The sequence below is a fragment of the Oryctolagus cuniculus genome, chromosome 1 (genome assembly GCF_964237555.1).
Source record: "Oryctolagus cuniculus chromosome 1, mOryCun1.1, whole genome shotgun sequence".
NCBI classification, from domain to species: Eukaryota; Metazoa; Chordata; class Mammalia; order Lagomorpha; family Leporidae; genus Oryctolagus; species Oryctolagus cuniculus.
The window spans coordinates 46,391,220-46,414,338 of record NC_091432.1 but is presented as its reverse complement, the minus strand read 5'-3'; the positions used below and the strand labels follow the sequence as shown (position 1 = coordinate 46,414,338).

Below are 23,119 nucleotides of genomic sequence, written 5' to 3'. Positions count from 1 at the left end.
AAAATAAATCTTAAAGAAAAAAAGAGAGGACCCTTGGAGTGGCTGAGCCCCATACCCTCATGATCCAGGGGAGGACCCTGGGGCCTGGAGAGGAAGTGACTTGTCTGAACTCTCACAGGGCCAGGTCCCAGCTCTCCAGATCCTGAAGGAGAGAACACCCTAGCAGGGAGCCACTGGGGGGCTGGGCTTTGGAACACACCACACTGTTTCCCTGTGTTGTGACTTGGCTGGTGGCTGCAGGAGCTATTAGAGGCTGTAGCAGTGATGTCTGGAGCCAGTACAGTCGCCACATGGTGCTGTGGCCCCTCCCTGTTTTACATTTCCATTTATGCCTGAGCTGGGTCCTTGTCTGTCACATCCGCTGGATGTGCTGTCCCTGGCTGGGACAGTTCCAGGTCCTCACTGGGTCCCCACAATGCTTCATGCTAGAAGGGCCCTGACAGACCAGATGAGATGAAATCAAGGCCCCTGGCCCAGCATCCAGTAATGTTGGGTCTATGAGTCTTGAAGAAAAATAGAAAAGGTTTTGTGGGAGTTCCTTCCACCGACCCGTGGGCACTTTCAGATCTGATCCCTCCCACCTCGTGATGCCTTCTGACTTGACCAGGGTAGGACGTTTCACTGAACGGAGAATACAGGGCATGTTGTTATCTGGTTAGGAAATGTAGCTTTGGTGTTGACCGTTCTGATGGGTCAGTGGAAGCTTCTCCTGGTTTGTTTTTCATTTTATTTGAGAGGTGGAAAGACAGAGAGGGATGTTTCATCCTTTGGTTCATTCTCCAAATACCTGCAACAGCGGGGCTGGGCCAGGCCAAACCCAGGAGTCCACAGCTCTATCTCAGTCTCCCACATGGATGGCAGGGATTCAAGTACTTGAGCCATCTTCTACTGCCTCCCAGGATGGGCATTGGCAGGAAGCTGGATTAGAAGTGGAGTGTCAGGGACTCAGCCCGGCACTCTGGTTCAGGACAGGGGCCTCTGGTTGGAGGTTTAAGCGCTCAGCCGAAACCCAGCCTCTGCTTGCCATTTCTCTAGAGGTCTCATCCTAACACTTTGTCAGGCACACCTGACATGCTCATGAATTTAAAAGAAAAAGTTAAAAAGTCGCGGCCGGGGAAGCCGGGGAAGCTGTGAGTCACACACCCCTTTTAGTTTCCAGGTCGAGATCCTGCTGGGTGGTTGTGCCGGTTCTCCAAGGCAGTCCAACACAAGCTGTCTCTGCGAATGTTTTTCTTGCAATTGTGGAGCAGTCTGCAATGCAGGGGGAAGGTACACTGGAGTAGAGAAACCAGGTGAAGAGCGTGGGTGCTGTCTTGGGTTTACTTACTCTTCAGATCAGTCGTATAGATATCACTCATTCCTTCAGAAAGTGAGATCTGCTTGAATATTTGGTCATGTCTGGGGAGTGCCTTTTTGTGTCCAAAAATAACTGCTTAATGTTAGTTATGTTTTAATATTTGATTTATTAAAGTTTTGATGTTATTTTTTTTAAACATGTACTTATTTGAAAGTTACAGAGAGTTGCAGAGATAGGAGAGTGAGAGAAGGATTATCTATCCACTGGTTCACTTCCCAAATGGCCACATTGACCGGGGCTGGGCCAGGCCGAAGTCAGGATCCTGGAAATGCATTCTGATCTCCCATCTGGGTGCATGGGCCCAGAGACCTGGATCATCATCTGCTGCTTTCTCAGGTGCATTCACAAGGGACTGGATTGGAAGTAGAAAAGCTGGAACTCAAACTGGAGCACATATGAGACACCAGTGTGGCAGGTGGTGGTTTAACCCATGTCACAACACCGGCCCCCGAAGTTTTTGTTTTTGTTCATTTATTTATTTGAAAGGCACATTTACAGAGGGAAAGAGAAAGACACAGAGAGAGAGAGAGAGATAGATCTTCCATGGATTGGTTCACTCCCCAAAGACCAGGGCTGAGCCAAGCCGAAGCCAGGAACCAGGAGCTCCCGCCTGTGTCTCCCACATGGGTGTCAGGGGCCCAGGCACTTGGACCATGTTCTGCTGCTTTCCCAGGCCATTGGCAGGGAGCTGGATTGGAAGTGGAGCAGCCAGGACTAGAACCAGTGCTTGTATCAGATCCCAGTATCGTAGGTAGAGGCTTAACCCACCGTGCTACAATGCCAGCCCCTGAAGTTTTAATTTTTTAGCCTAGATTCTTATAAATCTCACCTAGAAATGAAAAAGTTTTGGGTAAGTTAAGATCATTTCCACTTGTTATTGACCAGTAGTTTCTTAATGCAGGCTTAGCAGACTGAGCTACTGAACAGTCTGTGCTCTTTAGAAACTTGGAGCGCTGTGCTGCCCTCACAGATGTAACGTACCTGGGCTCCACAAACTGTTCACACGCTGGGCCTGGCTTAGCAACTGAACCTGCAAGAGCTTTCCCCATCATCTAAGAACACTTACAAACCAAATTAACCATTATTAACACATTACACAAGTCATCAGTGATCTTAAACATTTCAATTCTCAATCCAATCTTCAGCCAGTTTTTAAGTCTTTCATCTTAATACTTTCAAGTCAAAAATCTCTACTCATTTAAAATTGAAATCACCAGACTGCTGATATTCTTAGATGTGCTATGTGTTCTTGTTCAAAAAGCTGTTTATTTTCATTTGAAAGGCAGAGAGGCACAGAGAGATCTTCCATCCACTGTTTCACTCCCCTGCAGCTATCAGGGTTGGGTCAGGTCAAAGCCAACACCAGCAATTGCATCATCAGGGTCTCCAGCAGGGACTCAGGTACTTGGGCCATCATCTGCTGTCCCCCAGAGTGTGCATCAGCAGGAAACTCTGTCAAAAGTGGGGTAGCCATGACTAACCAGGCGCTCCCATACTGGATGAGAGCATCCCAAACAGACAAGCCACTGTCAGACATCACCCGCAAGTGTGTGTTTCAGTTATAAATACACAGAGATTAACCCAATTATCACACAGCTTTTTTTTTTCTTAAGATTTTTTACTTTTATTAAGAAATAACAGGCCAGTGCCGCGGCTCACTTGGCTAATCCTCCGCCTGTGACACTGGCATCCTGGGTTCTAGTCCCGGTTGGGGCATTGGATTCTGTCCTGGTTGCTCCTCTTCCAGTCCAGCTCTCTGCTGTGGCCCGGGAAGGCAGTGGAGGATAGCCCAAGTGCTTGGGCCCTGCACCTGCATGGGAGACCAGGAGGAAGCACCTGGCTCCTGGCTTCGGATCGGCATAGCTCCGGCTGTAGTGGCCATTTGGGGGGTGAACCAACGGAAGGAAGACCTTTCTCTCTGTCTCTCTCTCTCACTGTCCACTCTGCCTATCAAAAAAAATGTTATTTAAGTTATACAAGTTTCATGTGTTTCATATCTACAGATTTAGGAACACACAGTGACACTTCCCACCCACACTCCAAACCGTCTTCCTCCTCCCTCTCCTATTCCTACTCTTAATTTTTACAAAGAGTTATTTTCAGTTCACTGAGTACTCATAAGGTTAACCAAATACTAAGAGTTCAACAAGTAGTATGAAGAAAAAACCACTGTTCCTCAACAGTAGCAACAAGGGCTGTAAACAATCATTGAATTTCAAAATGTTCATTTCACTCCAATATGTTACATTTTAGGTATTCTATTAGTTACCCCAAATCAGGGAAAACATATAGTATTTGTCTTTTTGGTACTGGCTTATTGCAGTAAGTATAATGCTTTCCAGTTGTATCTATTTTGTTGCAAAGGACAGGATTTCATTTTTTCTTTCACTTGAGTGTTACTCCATAGTATCACATAGCTTTAATCTCAAATATTTATGTCATGATTCACTTCATTATTGCTCATCTTTTTTTTTAAAGATTTATTTATTTGAAAGAGTTACACACACACACACACACACAGAGAGAGAGAGAGAGAGAGAGAGAGAGAGAGAGAGAAAAGAGACAGAGAGAGGTCTTCCATCGATGTTTCACACCCCAGTTGGCTGCAACAGCTGGAGCTGCACTGATCCAAAGCCAGGAACTTCTTCCGGGTCTCCCATGCGGGTGCAGGGGCCCAAGGACTTGGGCCATCTTCTACTGCTTTCCCAGGCTATACCTGAGAGCTGGATGGGAAGTGGAGCAGCCAGGTCTCGAACCGATGCCCATGAGAGATGCTGGCGCTTCAGGCCAGGGCGTTAACCTGTTGTGCCACAGCACCGGCCCCTCACCTTTTTCAACCTTTCTCACATTTTAAAATTAGCTACTCTCAACTGAAGGTAGCAGGCATATCATTTCGGCTAGGCGCAGTTTTTCTGAGTCAGATCCAAGATCAGCACCCAGAGATCATCCAAGCGTGTTCCCTAATGATGGGTCCAGAGTCGATGACTGCACTGCAGGCTCCTTCTGCTGCGCCCCTGGGGTCCTGAGCCCCTCCTCTGGAATTTCATTTCACCACAGTAAACATAAATTTTCCTGGTTTCTTTCAAGTTTCCACCTTAATCAGCTATTGGAACCTCTTTCGACATTTATGACCTGGCTCAGGTCTATGGACTTTTGTACCGCATCCCAGGTTGTACCTCATTTCCTTTACCACTCGATGGGCTTCACCTAATGTCCTTGCTGCTCCAGTGCGTTCTGCCTGCTTCCCACGTAGTTCCCGTCTGACCTGCAGCTGCGTGTCTGGAGTCATTTTACAGACAAATGGCACTTCCCCCTTGGTGGGCACCAGTGCACCAAACAACAAAACGGGAGCAAAGAGAAGGGAAAGTATTACTTCTCCCGGCTGGGTGTCCCCCAGCTGCTGCTGGCATCAAGGAATGCCTGAGTCCAGGAACTGGAGCCATGTCCCAAGGGCTCTTCCATCCTCTGGGTGAGCTTCCTTCTTGGATGAGAATGGAGTAGTCACTCCCAGCTTTAGGCTTCCCTTGCATTTTTCATGCGTGTTTCATTCTTTGCTGCATCTCCTGGGTCGTCATGTGAGTGTGGGGAGTGTGATTTTAGGCAAAGTTAAGGAGGTCATTCCTGGGCTACAGCATTGCTAAGGTGCTGATGTGCACTGTGGATTTCTAGCGGAGGCCAGGAGAGGCAGCTTATCCCACACGGCCTGGTCTGCCAGCGCTGTTAGCACAGAGCATCATGGGGAGCTACTTTTCCTTAGGACCCATCTTGGGGCTCCCTGATTGGCAGCTCATGATCATCTTTACCCTGGATTTTGGGAAGAGGACAAGTTGGAACTAAGTGATTTGATGTCTCAGTGGACTGGCCACGTGCCCCTTTCAGCTTGGTGCTGAAAGGCCACAGGCAAAGAATGGGTACAATTTCAAAGCACAAAATCTGGGTCTTGGATTCATGGGCATCTGTCATTCACTCACCTTCTTGCTCCCCACCAGCCATGCTACTCTCCCACCATCCTTTTCTTCTTCATCACAATATAAGAAATTTCTCATAGGCTGCAATGCTAACCCCAAAGGGTACATGCAATAAAAGAGCCCTGGGATTTCCTTGTGATCATGACGGCAAATCTGAGTCCTTTTCATCCATGATCTATGCCTTCTCCAGCAGAGCCCCAGGTGTGGTTCACGGCCTTGGTGAAACTGAGGCGCAGACGTTGTGACCTGTCGGGGAATAGGTAGGGCAGGGGACCTGGGCTCAGGATGCACTCCTGGTGGCTAGTTTGTGTCAGAAAGCTGCCCTGTCCTCCACACATGGAAGTGTTTAGTAAGCACACTCAGCGTCTCAGACGGAGGGGCCGTGGCCCACACAACAGGCCTGGCATTGTAGAAGCATCGCCCAGCGTCTACACTGTGAAACACAGATAGCAGCCACCCATGGGAGTGAGTGTGAAAGAACGTATGACTGTTGAATAGTTGGCACGTGGCATGGTTGCTCAGGGAACGGCCTCTGGTTTTGACAGGCAGCTTAGTATGAAGTAGAAAACAGCCTGTGTTCTGAAATTGTGCAGCCAGTTCCAAAACTGACCGAACCACGTGGGTGGGGGAACTTATTTTTGATCCGTTGGTCCGATGGACAGGATATTGCCTACTTCGAGGTATGATAGGAGGGTTGGAGACATACATAATAATAAGTGTATGGTGTGTGGCCCCATGCCTGATCCATGGTGAGCATTGAGTTGTGACCATAGGCAGACCCTTGCATATATTTGGAAGGTTGGACAGACCTCCACCCAGAGAATAACTGGAAAGCTGTAAAGGTGTCTAAAAGTGAATGCAGATGTGTGGGTCTGTGTAGGAATCAGTGTAGGGGATGGTTTGAGGGTGCTGAAGGATTTGGAGACGGCCTTCACATCTGCATGTGGGCTTGTGGAAGGTACAAGGGAGTGCTGAAGGGAGAGGTGATGAGAACAGGTTTTCGGTAACCCTTTGTCTTCCTGCCTGATCAGCAGAGCTCAGCATGTACAACAGGTGTCTTACAAGCTGCTGCAACCACTGGAGCCTCTTTGGGGCTATTTGTGTGTGCAGGGAAGGGGGAGTTATCGTGGCTTTTGAAATCTCGGCTCCCAGCGTTTCTCAGGCTTCACGCTGTCTTTTTGTAGGGCTTTCAGCAAGACACAGGGTGGAAGGCAGGCTGGTGGAGTAATGTGATTAAGTCAGGGCTCTGGTGTCAGATCTGCTGCTCCTGGCTATGTGACATTGAACCTGGGCCTGCCACCTCCCCAGCCTTGACTTTCTCCTGGGCAAGTGGCCCTTGTCCTATCTGATATGTCCCGAACACCGACAAAATGGAAAACTCTGTAGCATCACAGTAAAGAGAGATGATGACCCTGGAGTCAGAATGGCTGGATCTGCATCCACTCCACTTCTCAGGAGCTGTCTGGCCTTGTGCCAGGCATCTCACCTTTCTTAGCTTCCATTTTTCCACCTGTGCAATAGAAAAATGGTGGCATTGATTGCATTGCACTTGTCACAGTGATGTTTAGAAGCTTACTTTATAGACTGTTTAGTCCTGTGAGTTTCATTCAGCAAGTGTGTACATGTCACCCTTCAACCACATGGTGTAATAGAGCGTAATGCATGTTGGTGGGTAGTGATGAGGGGTGGCCTTTCTGAGGTCTAAAAGACAAGGAAGCAGGACAAGTATCGAGGGACAGGGACATCCAATGCAAAGCCGTGAAGATGGGAACAGTCTTGGCCTGGAAGGAACAGAAGCCCATGGGACCCAAGCCCCAGCCCATAATGGAGAGGCAGGTAGAAGACAGGACCAGAGAAGGAGGCCAGATCAGAGGGTAGCAGGGACCAGTGAAGGGAGTCTGGTTTTTGTAGCTGAGAAGTTACCTGAGGGTCTGTAGCAGTGGAAGGAGAGAACATGATTCACATTGCAGAAAGATCATTCCAGCTGCCGTGGGGAGAACGGATTGTTCAGAAGCAGAGTGGAATGCAGAGAGCTCTACTCTATTTGCAGTAACCCAGCCAGAGAGGACAACACCCTGAGCTGTGGGACAGCAGACTGTGCCCATCTGGATATATTTTGCAAGTATGAAGGCTCTTCAAGATGTGTGCAGAAAATGTTTGTTCTGGGAAAAAAAAAGCTATTTGTAGATTTCAAACTTTTTCATCAAAATAAACCTTTTAAAGATTTAATTATTTTATTTATTTGGAAGACAGATCTTTCATTCGCAAGTGGATTCCCCAAATGCCCACGACAGCTGAAGCTGGAACAGGCTGAAGCCTGATCTCCTCTGTGGGTGGCAAGAACCCAAGTACCTGGTCCATGATCCACTGCCTCCCAGGCACATTAGAGGAAGCCGAATCAGCAGCAGAGTAGCCAGGACTTGAACAGGCACTGATATGGGACGTGGGTGTCCCAAGCCACAACTGATTAACCTGTTGCGCCACAATGCCCACTGTCCCTGTCTCTCTTAATAGTATTTTCCACAGACTTTGTGAAGTGTCCTTGTACAGGTGATAGGACCAGGTGCTGAGTTAAATGCAGTGGTGTGTTGGGAGTTCAGGAGCTGGAAAGGAGGGGGGTTGCTAGGAGAGTTGGTTTGAGCAGCAGGGGGAAGGGCTCAGTTGGTGTGAGGGCAGGGCAGTGAAGCTTGGTTTTACACGTGGAGTCAGAGTTCTCTTTCTCCCGAGTCAGAGAACTCAACCAGCAGCTCTTCTGCCCACTCCGACCCCTAGGGAGGGGCTGATGTTGAATCCTTGCCTGTACCCTTTCCACTCCAGTCCCCTAACTCCTGCTACTAGGCCTGGGGAGGAGCAACTGGGTTTTATAAAGTTCCCCAGGTGAAGCTGAAGTTGGCATAGGGTGTGGTGTGTGCAGCCACCCTTCTCCGTGGAAGCATCCGCACTATGGGGGAAGGTGTGTAGCAGTCATTCAAGACAGCACAGATGGATGTCGCTCTTGGAGATGAACCACTGAAGAGGCAAAAAGCGTTGTCTAGGGCTTTATGCTGTCATCTGGGTCCTTCTGGGATGGTGCATGTGGTCAGTGCGAGCTGAGGAGCTGACACTCAGGATGTGTTTGTCTTGGCAGCTGGGATGACAGCAGCTCCGTGAGCAGCGGCATCAGTGACACCATAGACAACCTCAGCACCGATGACATCAACACCAGCTCCTCCATCAGCTCCTACGCCAACACGCCCGCCTCCTCTCGCAGAAACCTGGACGTGCAGGTAAGATACACGGGGCCTCCACCAGCAGGGGGCGCTGGCCTTGTAGGGTGAGAGGACTGTTTGGAGTGGGCAGAATCCCAGGGAGAGGAGATGAGGCTCAACCTGTGGCTGCCCGTGCTCTCATCTCGTTGACTCTGGCCTCCACCTGCAAGGAAAGGAAGTCAGCATAGGGAGCCTCGCTCTTGTGGCCGTGGCAGGTGACATCTTTTCCCAGGACCTCTAATTCATATCTCATTTAAAGACTTGTTTATTTATTTGAAAGGCAGAGTTACACAGAGAGAGAGATTCCATCCACTGGTTCACTTCCCACATAGCTGCAACAGCAAGAGCTGGGCCAATCTGAAGCCCAGAGCCAGGAGCACCTTCGGGTTCTCCCACATGGATGGCAGGGGCCCAAGACAGATGGGCCATCCCCCACTGCTTTCCCAGGAGCATTAGCAGGGAGCTGGACCGGAAGTGGAGCAGCTGAGACTCAAACCAGCACCATATGGGATGCTGGTGTCACAGGCGGTGGTTTTACCCACTACACCACAATGCTGGCTCCCATATGTCATTTAAAAAGCAAACAGAAGAGTACTAAGAATGTGGTTTTTAGCCTGGAAAGTGTGTCCCCTTGGCAGTGAGCCACTACTGTCCAGGGGTGTATGCTGATTGCACAGAACAGAGACTGATAATCTCAGACAGAAACCCAGCATGTCCTGCCCTGAGGCTGGGAACTGTCCATCTGTGGGTCCTGCCCCCTGCCAATGTGAATTATGTAGCCCACTGTGTTACTCTTCTTCTAAACCAGATCCCAAGTTGAATTTGAAAAACTGTCTTATTTCACATGAAAATGTGTTTCTAGTTTCTCTTGGAAAATAAGAACATATTGCTGTGCCCGACAACAATTAGCAGATGTCCATCCCCTTTAGACAGATCACTCATGGTCCCATATGCCCCAGCTGCTCTCTTTAAAATGCAGTGATTAAGATACCACTTGAGGGGCCGGCACTGTGGCGCAGCAGGTAAAGCTCCCACCTGCGGTGCCGGCATCCCAAGTGAGCGCCAGTTTGAGTCCTGGCTGCTCCACTTCTGATCCAGCTCTCTGCGATGGCCTGGGAAAGCAGTAGAAGATGGGCCAGTGCTTGGGCCTCTGCCCCCGATGTGGGAGATCCAGATGAAGCTCTTGGCTCCCAGCTTCAGAGTAGTGCAGCTCCGGCCATTGTGACCATTTGGGGAGTCAACCAGAAGATGGAAGACCTCTCTCTCTGCCTCTGCCTTTGCCTCTCTACCACTCTGCCTTTCAACTAAATAAATACATCTAAAAAAAAAAAAAAAAAAAAAAAAAAAGATAGCACTTGAGACACCCACCTGTCATCTCAGAGTTCCTGGGTTTGCCCTCAGTGTGCCTTCATGGTCAGCAGGGGTGATTCCTATAAGCCTGTTTTACTAGTGAGGTGTGGTGCTCATGGCTTCTCCCGAATTGTAAGGACTGGTCAGCCAAGACTGGTCCCTCCCACCAGTGATAGCCCCTGTCTTGAGTCTGATCCCAACAGTCTCCCCAAGGGACGCTGGAAAGGGCGGAACCAACACTGCCCCCTCTTCTTTTCTTCCTTATGTCTCCTCTTTCTTTCTCAGCTGGTTTCCACCCTGTACAGATAGGAGCTGTTCTGGAAATCTCCCTGCTGGCAAAGATATCTCTTCTTTGAGGATGGGGCTAAAGAATGCATGTGTCAGAGTGTGAGAGTAATGCTGTCCCACAGGAATGTACGTGTTGACTGCCGCTTAAATGTATCAGGTGCTACCCCTGGAATTGTCTGTTACTTCTTGGATTCTCATTTTAGCTGAATTTCTATTTACATTCAGCAGTGAGGATACGTTGTACTGGTGGTTTAGGAAAAATTTACCCAAGTGACTGGGAGGGGGCACAAAGATTTTGGGATGTGCTGTCAATGTTTTATTCTGATCTGAGTTGTAGGTAACGTATGTTAAATTTTTTTTAAAGATTTATTTATTTATTTAAAAGAGTTACAGAAAGGCAGAGACAGAGAGAGAGAGAGGTCTTCCATCCACTGGTTCACTCCTCAAATGGCTGCAACGGCCAGAGCTGGGCCGATCTGAAGCCAGCAGTCAGGAGTTAACCAGGTCTCCCACTCAGGTGCAGGGACCCAAGGACTTGGGCCATCTTCTACTGCTTTCTCAGGCCATAGCAGAGAGCTGGATCAGAAGTGGAGCATCCAGGACTCGAACCATGGGATGCTGGCACTGCAGGTGGCGACTTCACCCGCTGTGCCACAGCGCCAGCTCCACGTATGTTAATATTTAACTCAACAAGAAGGATGTTCGGTATAGTGGTTAACATGCCATCTCACGTCAAAGTACCTAGGTCCTTGCCACCCATGGGAGACACCTGGATTGAATTCCTGGCTCTTGGCTTCTGCCTGGCTCAGCCTCAGCTTTTGTAGGCATTTGGAGAGAGAACCAGTTGATGGAAGATTGCTTTCTGTGTCTGTCTCCCTGTGTCTCTCAAATAAATAAAATAAATTAATAAAAATAATAATAATAAAAAGAAAACCTAAGCCACACTGCCCCAGATTGGCCTTGGTTTAATCACTGATTAGGCACAAGTTAAAAATGACCACACTAGCCTATGTCCCTGCCCCAACCGTCTGCCAAATGCCACCGTATCAACAGTCCTTCATTCTATATCCAGGGAAAGGACAATGACCAAGCTTCTAGACAGTTCTTAGACCCAAAGGTGGGGAAGCAAGGGTATTCAGGCAACAGCCTGTTAGAGGTGCTGCAGAGAGAGCCTGTTAGAGGTGCTGCAGTGAATCGGGGAGGTTTCCCTTGTTTTCCCAGAGCGTAGGAGGAGTAGGCTTACCTAAAAGGTGCGGGTTAGCCTGGTTAAAACAACAGCACCTTGTCTTTTGTCTTCTCCACAAAAGCTGGAGTTGACTGCAATTTACAAATGATTTCCTGTCTTATAAGTTGAATTTGGTTGATGCCGAGGTGCCCTTTCTCTAAGCATCCCTTGGCTGTCCTCATCAGAAGAGGTTCTAGGATACTGCACAAGTGCATGTTCTACTCGAGAAGTTATGTCAAAGGATGGAGAGAGTTCACTGTTCTTGGATAGTTTTCTCCTAAATAACTGCTTGAGTTTAAAATATTCAAAAAAGGTCTTTGAGTAAGATAAATGCACCCTTGTACCAGTAGTCACCAAGGTTCCTAATGCAGTGGTTTCTTTAAATGGACTTTTGGTGACGGTTCCTTTGTTCCTATCCAGGGACCATCTCAAAATATTTAAGTCCGTGTAATTCGTAGCCTCTGCCCTCTTCTCTGTATCACCCTGGCCAAGGAATGCTAAGGGCCGTTACTCCTCTCTGAGCAGCATCAGGTTGCTGGGAGGTGTGTGTTGCCCCCTTCCCATGAGCCGCTCCTCCTGTGCTGTAGCTCAGATGCTTGTCACAGGCGGGTTCCCCCTGTGCCACGCAAGACGTGGGCACAGGGGGTGGGGGCAGGAAGAAGCAGTCCAGTGCATCCGTCAGGAAAGTGAGTTGAGGACAGGTGGCCCGCGTGGGTGTTCCATGTACGAAACAGAGGAGTTACTGTCTGGAGCAGCACAGTTGCCAGTTCAGAGAGGAGGGGACGATGTTGATGGAGGAGCTCTGGCTGGCGATGGAGGGTCCCTTTGCCCAGGAGGGACACTGCTGCCTCAGGGGCATGGAGAGCACTGAGTGCACCCTGGACAGGGCACACGTGGCTGGCTGCCCAGCACCCGCCCTCTGCACTCACTGTCCCCCCATGCGCTGGGCAGGGAGTCCCCAAGCTCGAGGCCCCGCAGCCTCTGCACCGACCTGCTCCAGGGGAGCTGGTGAATTCTGAGGGGCAGCTCCAGATGGTGGCATCGGGGGCAGGTGTAGATGTTGGAGGAGGCAGCTGGCCTTGAGTGGAGCTCCTCACTCTGCTGTGGCTGGATCAGCTAATCAGCCTCTTGGGTCTCTGTGCCTCCTCATCCATTAATGATGGCACCCAGGCCCTTGCGGCGGGGTGAGGGGGATTGTTATCGCGAGAGAGCCATGCGGCACTTGCTCTGAACGTGCCACTCACAGCGCCCAGCCTCGACGTCTGCCCTGGGGCCACCTCCTCCCTCCCTCTGCCCTCCCCTGTCCTCCGGATCACCTGCCTGTCTGCCTCCCCTCGCCCCCTCCCCCCCAGCATGCCAGTCACTACAAGTTGACTACTTTTGTCCTGGATTCTGTAGTTTCAAAGCAATTCATCTTGTATTTCTCAGTGTTTTATCCTGGGGCCAGTGTGCTGTCGGCAGAGGGCTCTAACAAACACACATCCGTCCCCCACGTCATCTGTGTCCTTGACCTTTCCGTGGTCCCCCTAGGTTCTGTGGAAGGCACCACTCAAGATGCTGAAGTGCAAAGAAGCGTGTCTCTCGTTTGCAGTGTGCCTGCGATGTTTAAACACAGGCATGCACACATGGACACACGCGAGGGAAAAATGACAATTGCATGTCTGTTCAGTATTTGCTACTCAAGGAAAACATGGTCTCAAGTGAGCCTAGGTCCCTCAGGTCTAGGATTGTAGTGTGATTGCGGGGAGCAGTTTGCCCAGGGACAAGGAGGGGGTCCCTTCTGCCGAGCCGCCAGGAGGTGCTGCTGCTGGCGTTGGGCAGTTAGTCTTCCTCTTTCAACCTGCATTTTCCTGATGTGAATAATAACAGAGCCTCAGAGGCTAAGGCAAGCTAAGAACACAGGCAGTGCAGGGCTCAGGGCCCGTCCAGGGAAGCAGCAGGAGATGATATTGATGCCAGTTAATTACTTCTGTTATTTCCCGGGTGCAAACTTCTCCCAGTTCTACTGTAGATCTGCAGGAGACATGGACACGAAGGGGAGCTCTCACTGATTTCTAGAAGTGTGTGATGCAGTAGCAGGAAAGGGCAGTCCCTGTTCACCCTCTGGCAGGGCAGAAGTGGGCTCAGCAGTCGAGAGGGACATCAGAGTGCTGGGGACGCTCCAAGGGGGACAGCTGGTAATGAGTGCGGCTGCTCTGGACCGAGTCTCTCCACGTGTAGCCCACTCAATGAATCCTCAGCCACTCACTGAGAGACAGTTGTTAGCATTCCTGTTTTATTTGCGAGGTAACACTCTCAGGGAGGTGAAGAACCTTTATCCAGGGCCACCCACAGCACACAAGTGGAAGTGCCCAGGCTCTGAGCTCCTGCCTGTCCCAGTGCAGAGTCGCCTTCTTCCGCGTCAGGCAGGTCTCCCACTCCTCGCCTCCCCTCGGAGCGCCCTTACGTGCGGCTTATTTCTCCGCCTTCCTGTCCAGGTCCAGGCAGGTGCAGTGAGAACATCCTTCAGAGCAGAGGGGCTGTCGAGAGGGGAGCAGCTGGCCTAGGCATGGAGAGGCCGAGGTGGAGGAGGGTCGAGCCCTTGGAACGCCCCATGTGGATGTCCCGCTGGCCCTCCTGCCGGAGAGGCTAGGGTTCTCTGGTTTTTAATCCCGAGGGGCGTCACCACGCGACCTGGCACAGGGCTCCAAGGGTTTTGCTCAGGGAATGTGAACTCCGAGCCGGCAGGTGGCCCAGGACACACGCCCAGCAGAGAAGATAGCGCCCTGGACTGATTGGTTAATCGTTTGTCCCAGGGGGAAGAGAGTCAGGCCATGGTCTCAGACCTGGGACTTGAGCACTGTCTCTGCCATCCACAGAATCAGAATGCTAGGGTTCCCTCTCCGAGACTGGGCAGGAGCTAGGGGGAGGGTTGGAGAGCAGCAGCCAGCCAGTCTGAGAAGAGAATCTCGTGGGTGTGGGTGTTGTCTTAGGCACTGCTGGATATGTAGAAATGTCTCCTACCCTTGAGCGTATCCATCAAGGGAGACAAGGTGGGTGGTGTAGTGGTTCGAGTGTGGACTCTACGATTTCGCTCCCTGAGTCCCCACATCTCTGCTTCCTTGCTGTGTGAGCCTGGGCAGCCTCCTTTTCCACTCTGTGCCTCAGGTTTTGCCTGCAATAGTTGAGAATGTTAACCGTGACTTCCTCATTGGTTTTCATGAGGATTAGAATACAGGCCTCATGGGAGGCTTAGTGCCTAGCGCATAGCAAGAGCCCAGTAGACTTTAGTCCTTCCTGCTGCCACCACCAGCAGCACTGGTGCAGCTTTTGTGTGTGTCGGGGGGTCGGCGGGGGGGACTGTAAAGAATCAAGCATACAGTAACCTAGGATGTGGCATGCACTGACTTTTTTTTTTTAAGATTTTATTTATTTTACTTGAGAGTTAGAGTTACAGACAGTGAGAGGGAGAGACAGAGAGAAAGGTCTTCCTTCCATTGGCTCACTCCCCAGATGGCCACAATGGCCGGAGCTTCGCCGATCTGAAGCCAGAGCCAGGAGCCTCCTCCAGGTCTCCCATGTGGGTACAGGGGCCCAAGGACTTGGGCCATCTTCTACTGCTTTCCCAGGCCATAGCAGAGAGCTGGATTGGAAGTGGAGCAGCCAGGACTAGAACTGGCACCCAGATGGGATGCTGGCGCTGCAGCTGGAGGATTAACCTACTTGCGCCACGGCGCTGGCCCCGATGCACTGACTTTTCAGTACCCTTTGGGCCATATTAGAATATATTAGTGCACTTGATCTCAGCCAAAAGGCCAGGAAGATGTTAGAATGCATTTGTACGTAAGTGCCACAAGGTCACTGATTCGTACTTGCTCCTGTGTTTTCCCCAGTGTGAATGAGCTTGCCTGGCACATGGGGACACCCACTAAATACTTGTTGAGTAAATGATTCCAATGCCAAGCTGTCTCCTGCCTCAGGGCCTTTGCACATGAGCTCCTCTGCCTGGCATGTTGTTCCTTAAACTCTTCTCTTAATAAGTTTGTTCTCAGTCTTTATAGCACTTCATCCAAAGGGCCTTGCCTGAGCACCATCCCTGCCCCAGCCACCTAAGTTAGGTCTGTGTCTGTATTTCTCTCAAACTCCTTGTCCCTTGCCTTATAATAACATTCATCACCCACAGTTGCACACTGACTTGTGTTTGTGTATGTACCCCTGCCTTTTTCCCAGGATCGTAAACTCCAAGAGGGGTGGGAATCTGTCTTATCCACAGGTCCCCCAGGGCTTCCATGGTGCCTGGCCAACATGGGCCTTGAGTGAGGTCTGGTTGAATGACCACACTGCAGGTGTTCGGAGGAAGGAAGCACAGGGTGGGGGCGGGTAGCTTCAGTTGCTGCTCATCTGTGTGATTTAGGAGACCGTCTTCCTTACCCTCCCTGAGAGATGAGGACAAGCGCTTCAGTGCCCTGTAGCCTGAGCGGCTGTGCTCATGGCTGACTCACTTGCTCACGGGCCTTGATTCTGCTGCTGCTCTGTGTCCGGACACATGGGCACTCCCCTCGCTGGTTCCTCCGGCCACAGCTGAACAAGGAGCTCCGTGATCAGGGAGCCTGGTCTTGTCCTCCTCGTGTCCCTGGCTGGGATGCACGAGTGCTCCAGTAGTGACCAAACGAGGGCACCTGGAGGTGGCTGCGATGGATGAGTGGAATCCACCAGGGAGGAAGGGTTGGGAAGACAGAGAAAGGCGTTACCCTCGGGCTGCCTGCCTCTGTGCAGCCGCTGCATCTCGTGGGCGCAGGCTCTTGTGCTACTTGGGTGACAAGCCAGGTGTTCATTTTAATCCCCTCCTTGCTGGTGTTGTCTGCTCATGGCAGCCAGGCCTGGTAGCTGCAGGACTTGTGTCCCAGGGTAAGCACCCTGACCTCCCTCCCTGCTGGCTGTGTTGTTGTTGTCCCTTCTGGCACGCAGGGACCGACCACAGACCCCGGGGAGGCCTCCAGTGCTCTCTACACCTTTTAGTGCAGCCTGTCATTAACGTCACACTTCTGCCCCCTCCCGGGTTCAGTGGCTAGCGGGTCAGGGCTCTTCTAAAGAAAGCTGGCTTATTAGGTCCGTGTCTGAACAGAATCACAGCCAAGCAGTGGCATATCAATGAAGCCGGCTGGGGTGGGAGCAGGCTCCGCTGGCTTTTAGTACTGGGGAGGGGAAGTGCGGCTGGAGGACCCGTTCCCTCCCAGCTCGCGCTTCTCCCGATTCACGTGGAACTAGCGGCCCCCCTCGCTCCCTCGCTCCCTTGGTGTGTTAGACTGTGGCGCTGAGCTGGATCCAAGGACCGTGCTGCCAGCAGAGTGATAGGAAGACGGCAGAACAAAGAGAAACAGGCGCGGAGGCTGGATGCGGGTCGGAGATCGGCCGCTGGAGTTGGAGGAGGCTTGGCTGCAAGTGACAGAGGATGGGTGGCTCGCTCCCACACGTCCCCACCGGCCCTGCCGCGCCTCCTCTTTCTCCCTGGGACCCTTTCTGCTCCTCCCTCACTCCCTTCTAAGACGACACTTATGTTTCTTCACTTTTCATGCCAAGAAAAGCCCAGGCTATCCAGTAAGATAATCAGAGCACGAGAGCCCCAACATTTTTGACGTGGTTGTCTTTCTTTACCCCTTAACTGCTCTGGGGCATTGACTTGTGTGCCTGCGGCAAGAGGGGCTTCTTAGGCTGGGGTTTGGGCAGGACTAACTCCGGGCGTCTTTCTTTGCAGACGGATGCAGAGAAGCACTCCCAGGTGGAGAGGAACTCGCTGTGGTCAGGTGATGACGTCAAGAAATCAGACGGAGGGTCAGACAGCGGCATAAAGATGGAGCCAGCTTCCAAGTGGAGGCGCAATCCTTCCGACGTGTCTGACGAGTCTGACAAGAGCACGTCGGGCAAGAAGAATCCCGTCATCTCGCAGACGGGCTCGTGGCGGAGGGGCATGAGCGCACAGGTGGGCATCACCATGCCGAGGACGAAGCCGGCTGCCCCAGCGGGCACGCTGAAGACCCCAGGCACAGGTGAGTGACAGGCCAGCGCCGCCTCGCACCTGCAGTTGTCAACCTGCCGCCCAGAGCCATGGTCATCCTAGCAGGGGCTTGATGCCGTAGGTGTCTTCCTAGGGTCTGTACCCTGCCGACCATGGACTTGCATCCAGCTTCACCTCCCTCCCTTTTCCTAAGTGGAAGTACAGACATGTGTGAGCCTCTCGCACTCTTAAGAGAGAGTTCAGCTACCCCTGCATATTGAATTGGCTGAAGTCTATGCTAGCTAGGAACTAGTGCACTTGGCGCAAGCTATTCAATGGTGTTACTTTATAAGCTGTTGATGTGTTGAGCTCACGGTGCCCACGATCGAGGGGAATGGGTTCACACGAGGCAGGCGTCCCCCCTAGAAGTGGCCTTTTAATGGACAGTGCATGAAGGGTCTGGAAAAGGCAGGGTCCTCCCCACCTTGCAGGCTTTGCCTTATCCTGGAAAATTTCGACTGCTCTGCAAATGCATAAAATCAGTGACATCTCCCGAAAGGCTCACCGTGACAGCAGTAGATGAGATTATCTTTATTAAAAGCTCTTCCCTCTGCCTTGCAAAGGCACCGCGTTCCTGGAGGGGAAAGTGAGGTCTTCAAAAGAAGGGGGGAGCATCTTACCCAGAAGGCTGGAGGAGGCGGGGTCTTGGTTTGCAGGCTGACCTCGGTGACTTCCCTTGTAGGGAAAACGGACGACGCAAAGGTGTCTGAGAAAGGAAGACTCTCGCCCAAAGCCTCGCAGGTGAAGCGCTCCCCATCAGACGCCGGTCGCAGCAGCGGCGATGAATCCAAAAAGCCCCTTGCCAGCAGCTCCAGGACGCCCACCGCCAACGCCAACAGCTTTGGGTTCAAGAAGCAGAGCGGCTCGGCCGCTGGGCTGGCCGTGATCACAGCCAGCGGGGCCACTGTCACCAGCAGGTCAGCCACGCTGGGCAAAATCCCCAAGTCTTCCGCGCTGGTGGGTCGATCTGCTGGCCGGAAGGCGAGCATGGATGGAGCCCCGAATCAGGACGATGGGTATCTGTCCCTCAGCTCCCGGACAAACCTGCAGTACCGGAGCCTGCCCAGGCCCAGTAAATCCAACAGCCGCAACGGGGCCGGGAACCGATCTAGTACCAGCAGCATCGATTCCAACATCAGCAGCAAGTCGGCAGGCCTGCCCGTGCCCAGGCTGAGGGAGCCCTCCAAGACGGCCCTCGGCAGCTCTCTGCCCGGCCTCGTCAACCAGACGGACAAGGAGAAAGGCATCTCGTCAGACAACGAGAGCGTCGCCTCCTGTAACTCGGTGAAAGTGAACCCAGCAGCCCAGCCCGTGTCCGGCTCAGCTCAGGCCACTCTGCAGCCAGGGGCCAAATACCCAGATGTGGCCTCTCCCACGCTCCGCAGGTAAGTGGGTCCGTGGTGCTGAGCAGAACCGGAGTGGGTGGGCTGACAGCATGGATTAATAGGTTTCCTGTTTCTTAGTTAAAGCAGCCTCTGTCTTTCCCCACTGCAGTCCTTGCGTGAGGCTGTCTGATCAGGCCCTGCCAGCAGGTTTTCAATTGACAGATTATTTTCCCATGTTGGGATTAAGAAGCAGAAGCTTCTGGAATCAGTCATGTCGGGTTCAAATCCCGAGTCCGTTTTACCTATCACGTAGATGCTTTTAACAATTTGGCTGTTTCCTCATCTGTAAAATGGGAATGATGCTTTTCTCGGGGTCTCATAGAAGTTCATCTTTGTAGCCCTGTCTGGCCACAGTAAGTAAGCATTCAGTAGAAGTTGGCTACCATCCAAAACAAGGTCTGATGCACCTTAGACCTGGCTGAGTAGCTCACAGGAAACAGATAACTTTTTCTCGTGTCTTTGTAATTCTGTGACTGAGTTTCCATACTGTGGCACAGACCTATGCCAGAATTTTTCTAAAATAGTTCATTGTCCTCACATTATTGATACTGCATGTGTAACTGCAAGTTAGGATCTCATTTTCTCCCATTGCTACACCGGGTAGAAGTTTTGAGTGTGCAAATATTATTTGCTGGGTTTTGTTTTGTTTTAAACAGTGTCTTTTGGAGATAACACAACTTTTGACTTTTGATTGCGTGTCATTGTAATCCCCACTGGGGCAGCCTCAAACCGCGTCTAGTTAGGTTAGAGCTCGTCCCGTCTGCCCAGGAGACTCCCTACCAGAAAAAAGAGTAAGACTCCGGGATAGAACACTCCGCTGTGACAACAGCAAGCGTCACACGCACGGGCACATTCTGGGGATGCACATGATTGCTTTAAGAGACTTCAGAAGCGGCGCTCCATGGGCAGGGTGTGAGGAAGCCGTTCGTTCACTGTTCTTTGTCTAGACTTGAGCATTAGAATTTCAGTAATGATTATTCTGCAGGGGGAAGGTCCTGTTGGGCTTCTCTTTGTTGTTCTAACAGATTGCCTTGTAAATTAAAATTTTCTGTGCTTCTTGCCCTAAGTATTATAGGTAATATGCACTTTTGGTATTATGGACTTCTTTTTAGTAACTACAAAGGCATTTTATGAGACCCTCGGGCTAATGTAATAGGACACTTGAAAATGCAGGCGGCTCCTTCCGTTCTGCATTGAGCACCTTTCAGTCCATTCCTGGTGCATGACATTTTCCCTGAAATCATTGAGATGTTCTCAGTCCTCTTCATGTGCGCTGGTGTGGAAAAGAGAGCTCTTAGGTGAAGGGCGATAGACAACTCCCTTCAAATGGTGTGGGGGACTGACACAAGGTGGGATGACTTCTGTGTGGTTACACACAGCAGGTGTGAGGAGCAGCGTGGGTCCCACTTTGGTTTCCTAACAACCAGAAGAGCTCGGCATTGAGCGAACTGCCCTTTGAAGTCGTGAGGTCCCTGTCAGTGGGAGTGTGTAAGCATTCTGCAGCCAAGTTTTGTCATTGTGTCACCAGGAGAAAAACGTTTCTCTTCTCCACCAGAGAGGATTGATGGGTGGTTAGAGGATGTGTTTGTCTTTACAATAACTGAGGTGTGTAGGGCTGTTTGGAAAGGACCGAGATGGGATCCACACCATGGAAAGCAGCTGGGTGAAAGGCACCCTGCCCGCCTTGATACGCACTAATTTTGTCCCTTTCCGGAGTTGCTTATCCCACGTGGGTTTAGTGGGTGGAGTCGAGCCCTTGGGTCTGGCTTTCAGAGGGTCTCACCATTCCCCCAGGGGGCTCTGCCAGTGGAAGAGGTGGTCTCAGGGTCAGTGTGATAGCACAGGCAAAGTGACACTAGGTGGCATGTCTGTGTGTCTGTCATCGAGACACCGTTCACTCCCAGCGTCCAGTCTACCGTCTTGGGAGCCCAGCCAGATTGCTTTGTCACTGGCTGTACAAGCCGTCCGACTCTGATCGCCGCACCTGGCTGGGTGGGCTTCTCCCTGGGGGTGAGCTCTAGACCCTTGATCTTGACACTGTGGGATCAGACACCAGATCCTTTGGAGTTAAGCTGTCTGTCGTGGCCGGGGTGCGTCCTGCTCTGTGATGGTGAAGACCATGAAGACAGCTCTTTTTCCCTCTGTCTTCCCAGGCCAGGACACTTTTCTGTATAGCCATTTGGAAAAAAAAAAAAGATGGGGGGGAATAAGATCTTGGGCTAGAGCATACAGGCCTGTAGATGATCAGCCCCCATCACCTTTGGCCTGGATAGAGCCCAAGGCTCAGCCACAGTCTAGAACTTGAAGAAGGCGCCTAGCAACACAGCCGTATTGGGGCCGCTTTCCGGCTGCCCTGTCCCCGTGGAGGGCCGCTAGCCACCCCGGTGCCAATGCCTGTCTCCCTGCCCGGGGACCCTCCACCCTTCTCGGCGCCCCTCTGCACTGGGAGACCGACCCGCACAGCCCTTTGTCTCTCCACAGACTCTTCGGTGGGAAGCCTACCAAGCAAGGGCCCATCGCCACGGCTGAAAACCTGAAAAACTCGGTGGTCATCTCGAACCCTCACGCCACCATGACCCAGCACGGCTCCCTGGACTCGCCCTCGGGCAGCGGCGTCCTGAGCAGCGGCGGCAGCAGCCCTCTGTACAGCAAGAACATGGACCTCAACCAGTCTCCTCTAGCCTCCAGCCCCAGCTCCGCCCACTCGGGCCCCTCCAACAGCCTCACGTGGGGCACCAGCGCCAGCAGCTCCTCGGCCGTCAGCAAGGACGGCCTGGGCTTCCAGTCCGTCAGCAGCCTCCACACCAGCTGTGAGTCCATTGACATCTCCCTCGGCAGCGGAGGGGGCCTGAGCCACAACTCCTCCACGGGCCTGCTCAGCTCCTCCAAGGACGACTCCTTGACTCCCTTTGTCAGAACCAACAGTGTGAAGACCACGCTGTCAGAAAGGTCGGTGTTGTGCCGAACCCACCCCTCACCCCCTCTGGGAAAGCCCCCCTCCCAGACGTAAAAAGGTTCCGGTTGCAAGCGCCAGGGCTAATTAACCTCCGCCAGGGACATTGCTCTCATTGCGATGACTGCTGTCTTTCACGGGGAAGCCAGTTTGGGATGGAATTAAGCTCTGCTTCCTGTTCTCTGTCTTTTCCTCTGTGGTTATCCTCGGTGGTTACAGCTGCCCAGAGTCCCTTCGGGGCGGGTCTATGCCACAGTTTGAAGTGGCCCTCGGCCTTTGAAATCCTTCCACTGCTCCGTCTGTTTGTCAACTGCTTCTCTCCCCCTCCTCTTGGCTTGTATGAGCCCAATTGGTGGCCCCCGGCCACCACAGAGCGTGTCCACGTCATTGCATGCTTGGTAGAGTCCGTGGTTATCATGACACACCCCTTCCTGAAAAGCCTGCTGGCCATCGTGGTGGGAAATCGAGAACCTAAAATTATCCCCCGAGCTCCGGATTTCACCGCAGTAGTGAGCGTGTGCACACAGGGAAGAAAGCCAGGGTCAGCCCTGGGAATGAGAAGAATGTTCGAATCACTGTATGTAACCACGCCTTTCCTTGCTTCCAGTCTAATGTTCCCTCTCTTGTTTTCTACCTGCCTGGACTTCTAGCCCTCTCTCTTCCCCTGCTGCTAGCCCTAAGTTCTGCAGAAGTACCTTGCCCAGGAAACAGGACAGGTAATGACACCGTAGGCCGCGCACCCACCAAGCCCCAGGCCTCCTCGGCCCCCCCGCTTCGTGGAGCCCGATGATTTTCTGCAAGGCTATTGGCCCGAGGCTTCTGCTTGTGTTTGTGGCTCTAGTGTGGTCTGTGCACCCCGACATGCCAGTGAATGTCTGCTCCGTTGCCCACTAAAGCCCAAGGAGAGGTGGGCCTGCGCCGGCCCCTTTGGGCCTCAAACCCTGCACTTGACCTTGGGCGGCCGGAGCTCTCCCTGGCATCTCCTGTGGCCCCCTGTGGCATGTTCCTGTCCGTACCCCCCTGCCCTGCAGCTTCCTGCCTCTCCTTCCTTTTTCCCACCACAGCCCGGCACTGATCCACCACCTGCTCTCAGCCGGCCTCACCTCTGCCTCCCCGCCCCACTCCCCGTGCAGCTGGCTCTTGTCCCTCTCCAAGGGCCTGGCTGCTGTGGGCTCGGTGTGCCTTGCAGGCTGTTGTGTTCTGTGTGCCCAGTTCCTCTAATGATCATGAGAGAGAGTGTGTGCAGTGGGGGAGACCTGACGAAGGAAGCAGCCTGTGTTGGCCTCCAGCTGTGGGTGGGCCTCAGGGAGG

At 52.1% G+C, this 23,119-nt stretch overlaps 1 protein-coding gene across 12 annotated transcripts in view; it reads left to right on the top strand.

Annotated features, from left to right (window-relative positions):
• Positions 1-23,119, top strand: part of NAV2 (neuron navigator 2) — a 757,965-nt gene that overhangs the window by 668,832 nt on the left and 66,014 nt on the right. For 9 of the 12 annotated variants that reach the window (XM_051824899.2, XM_002708951.5, XM_051824884.2 and 6 more), the window contains 5 exons: positions 8,453-8,591; positions 17,171-17,462; positions 18,153-18,855; positions 21,337-21,804; positions 22,459-22,524. In XM_051824899.2, coding sequence (XP_051680859.2) covers positions 8,453-8,591; positions 17,171-17,462; positions 18,153-18,855; positions 21,337-21,804; positions 22,459-22,524 — 1,668 coding nt within the window. The remainder of the gene's footprint in view (positions 1-8,452; positions 8,592-17,170; positions 17,463-18,152; positions 18,856-21,336; positions 21,805-22,458; positions 22,525-23,119) is intronic. The other 3 variants (XM_008268740.4, XM_008268721.4, XM_070072518.1) reach the window with 1 other exon arrangement.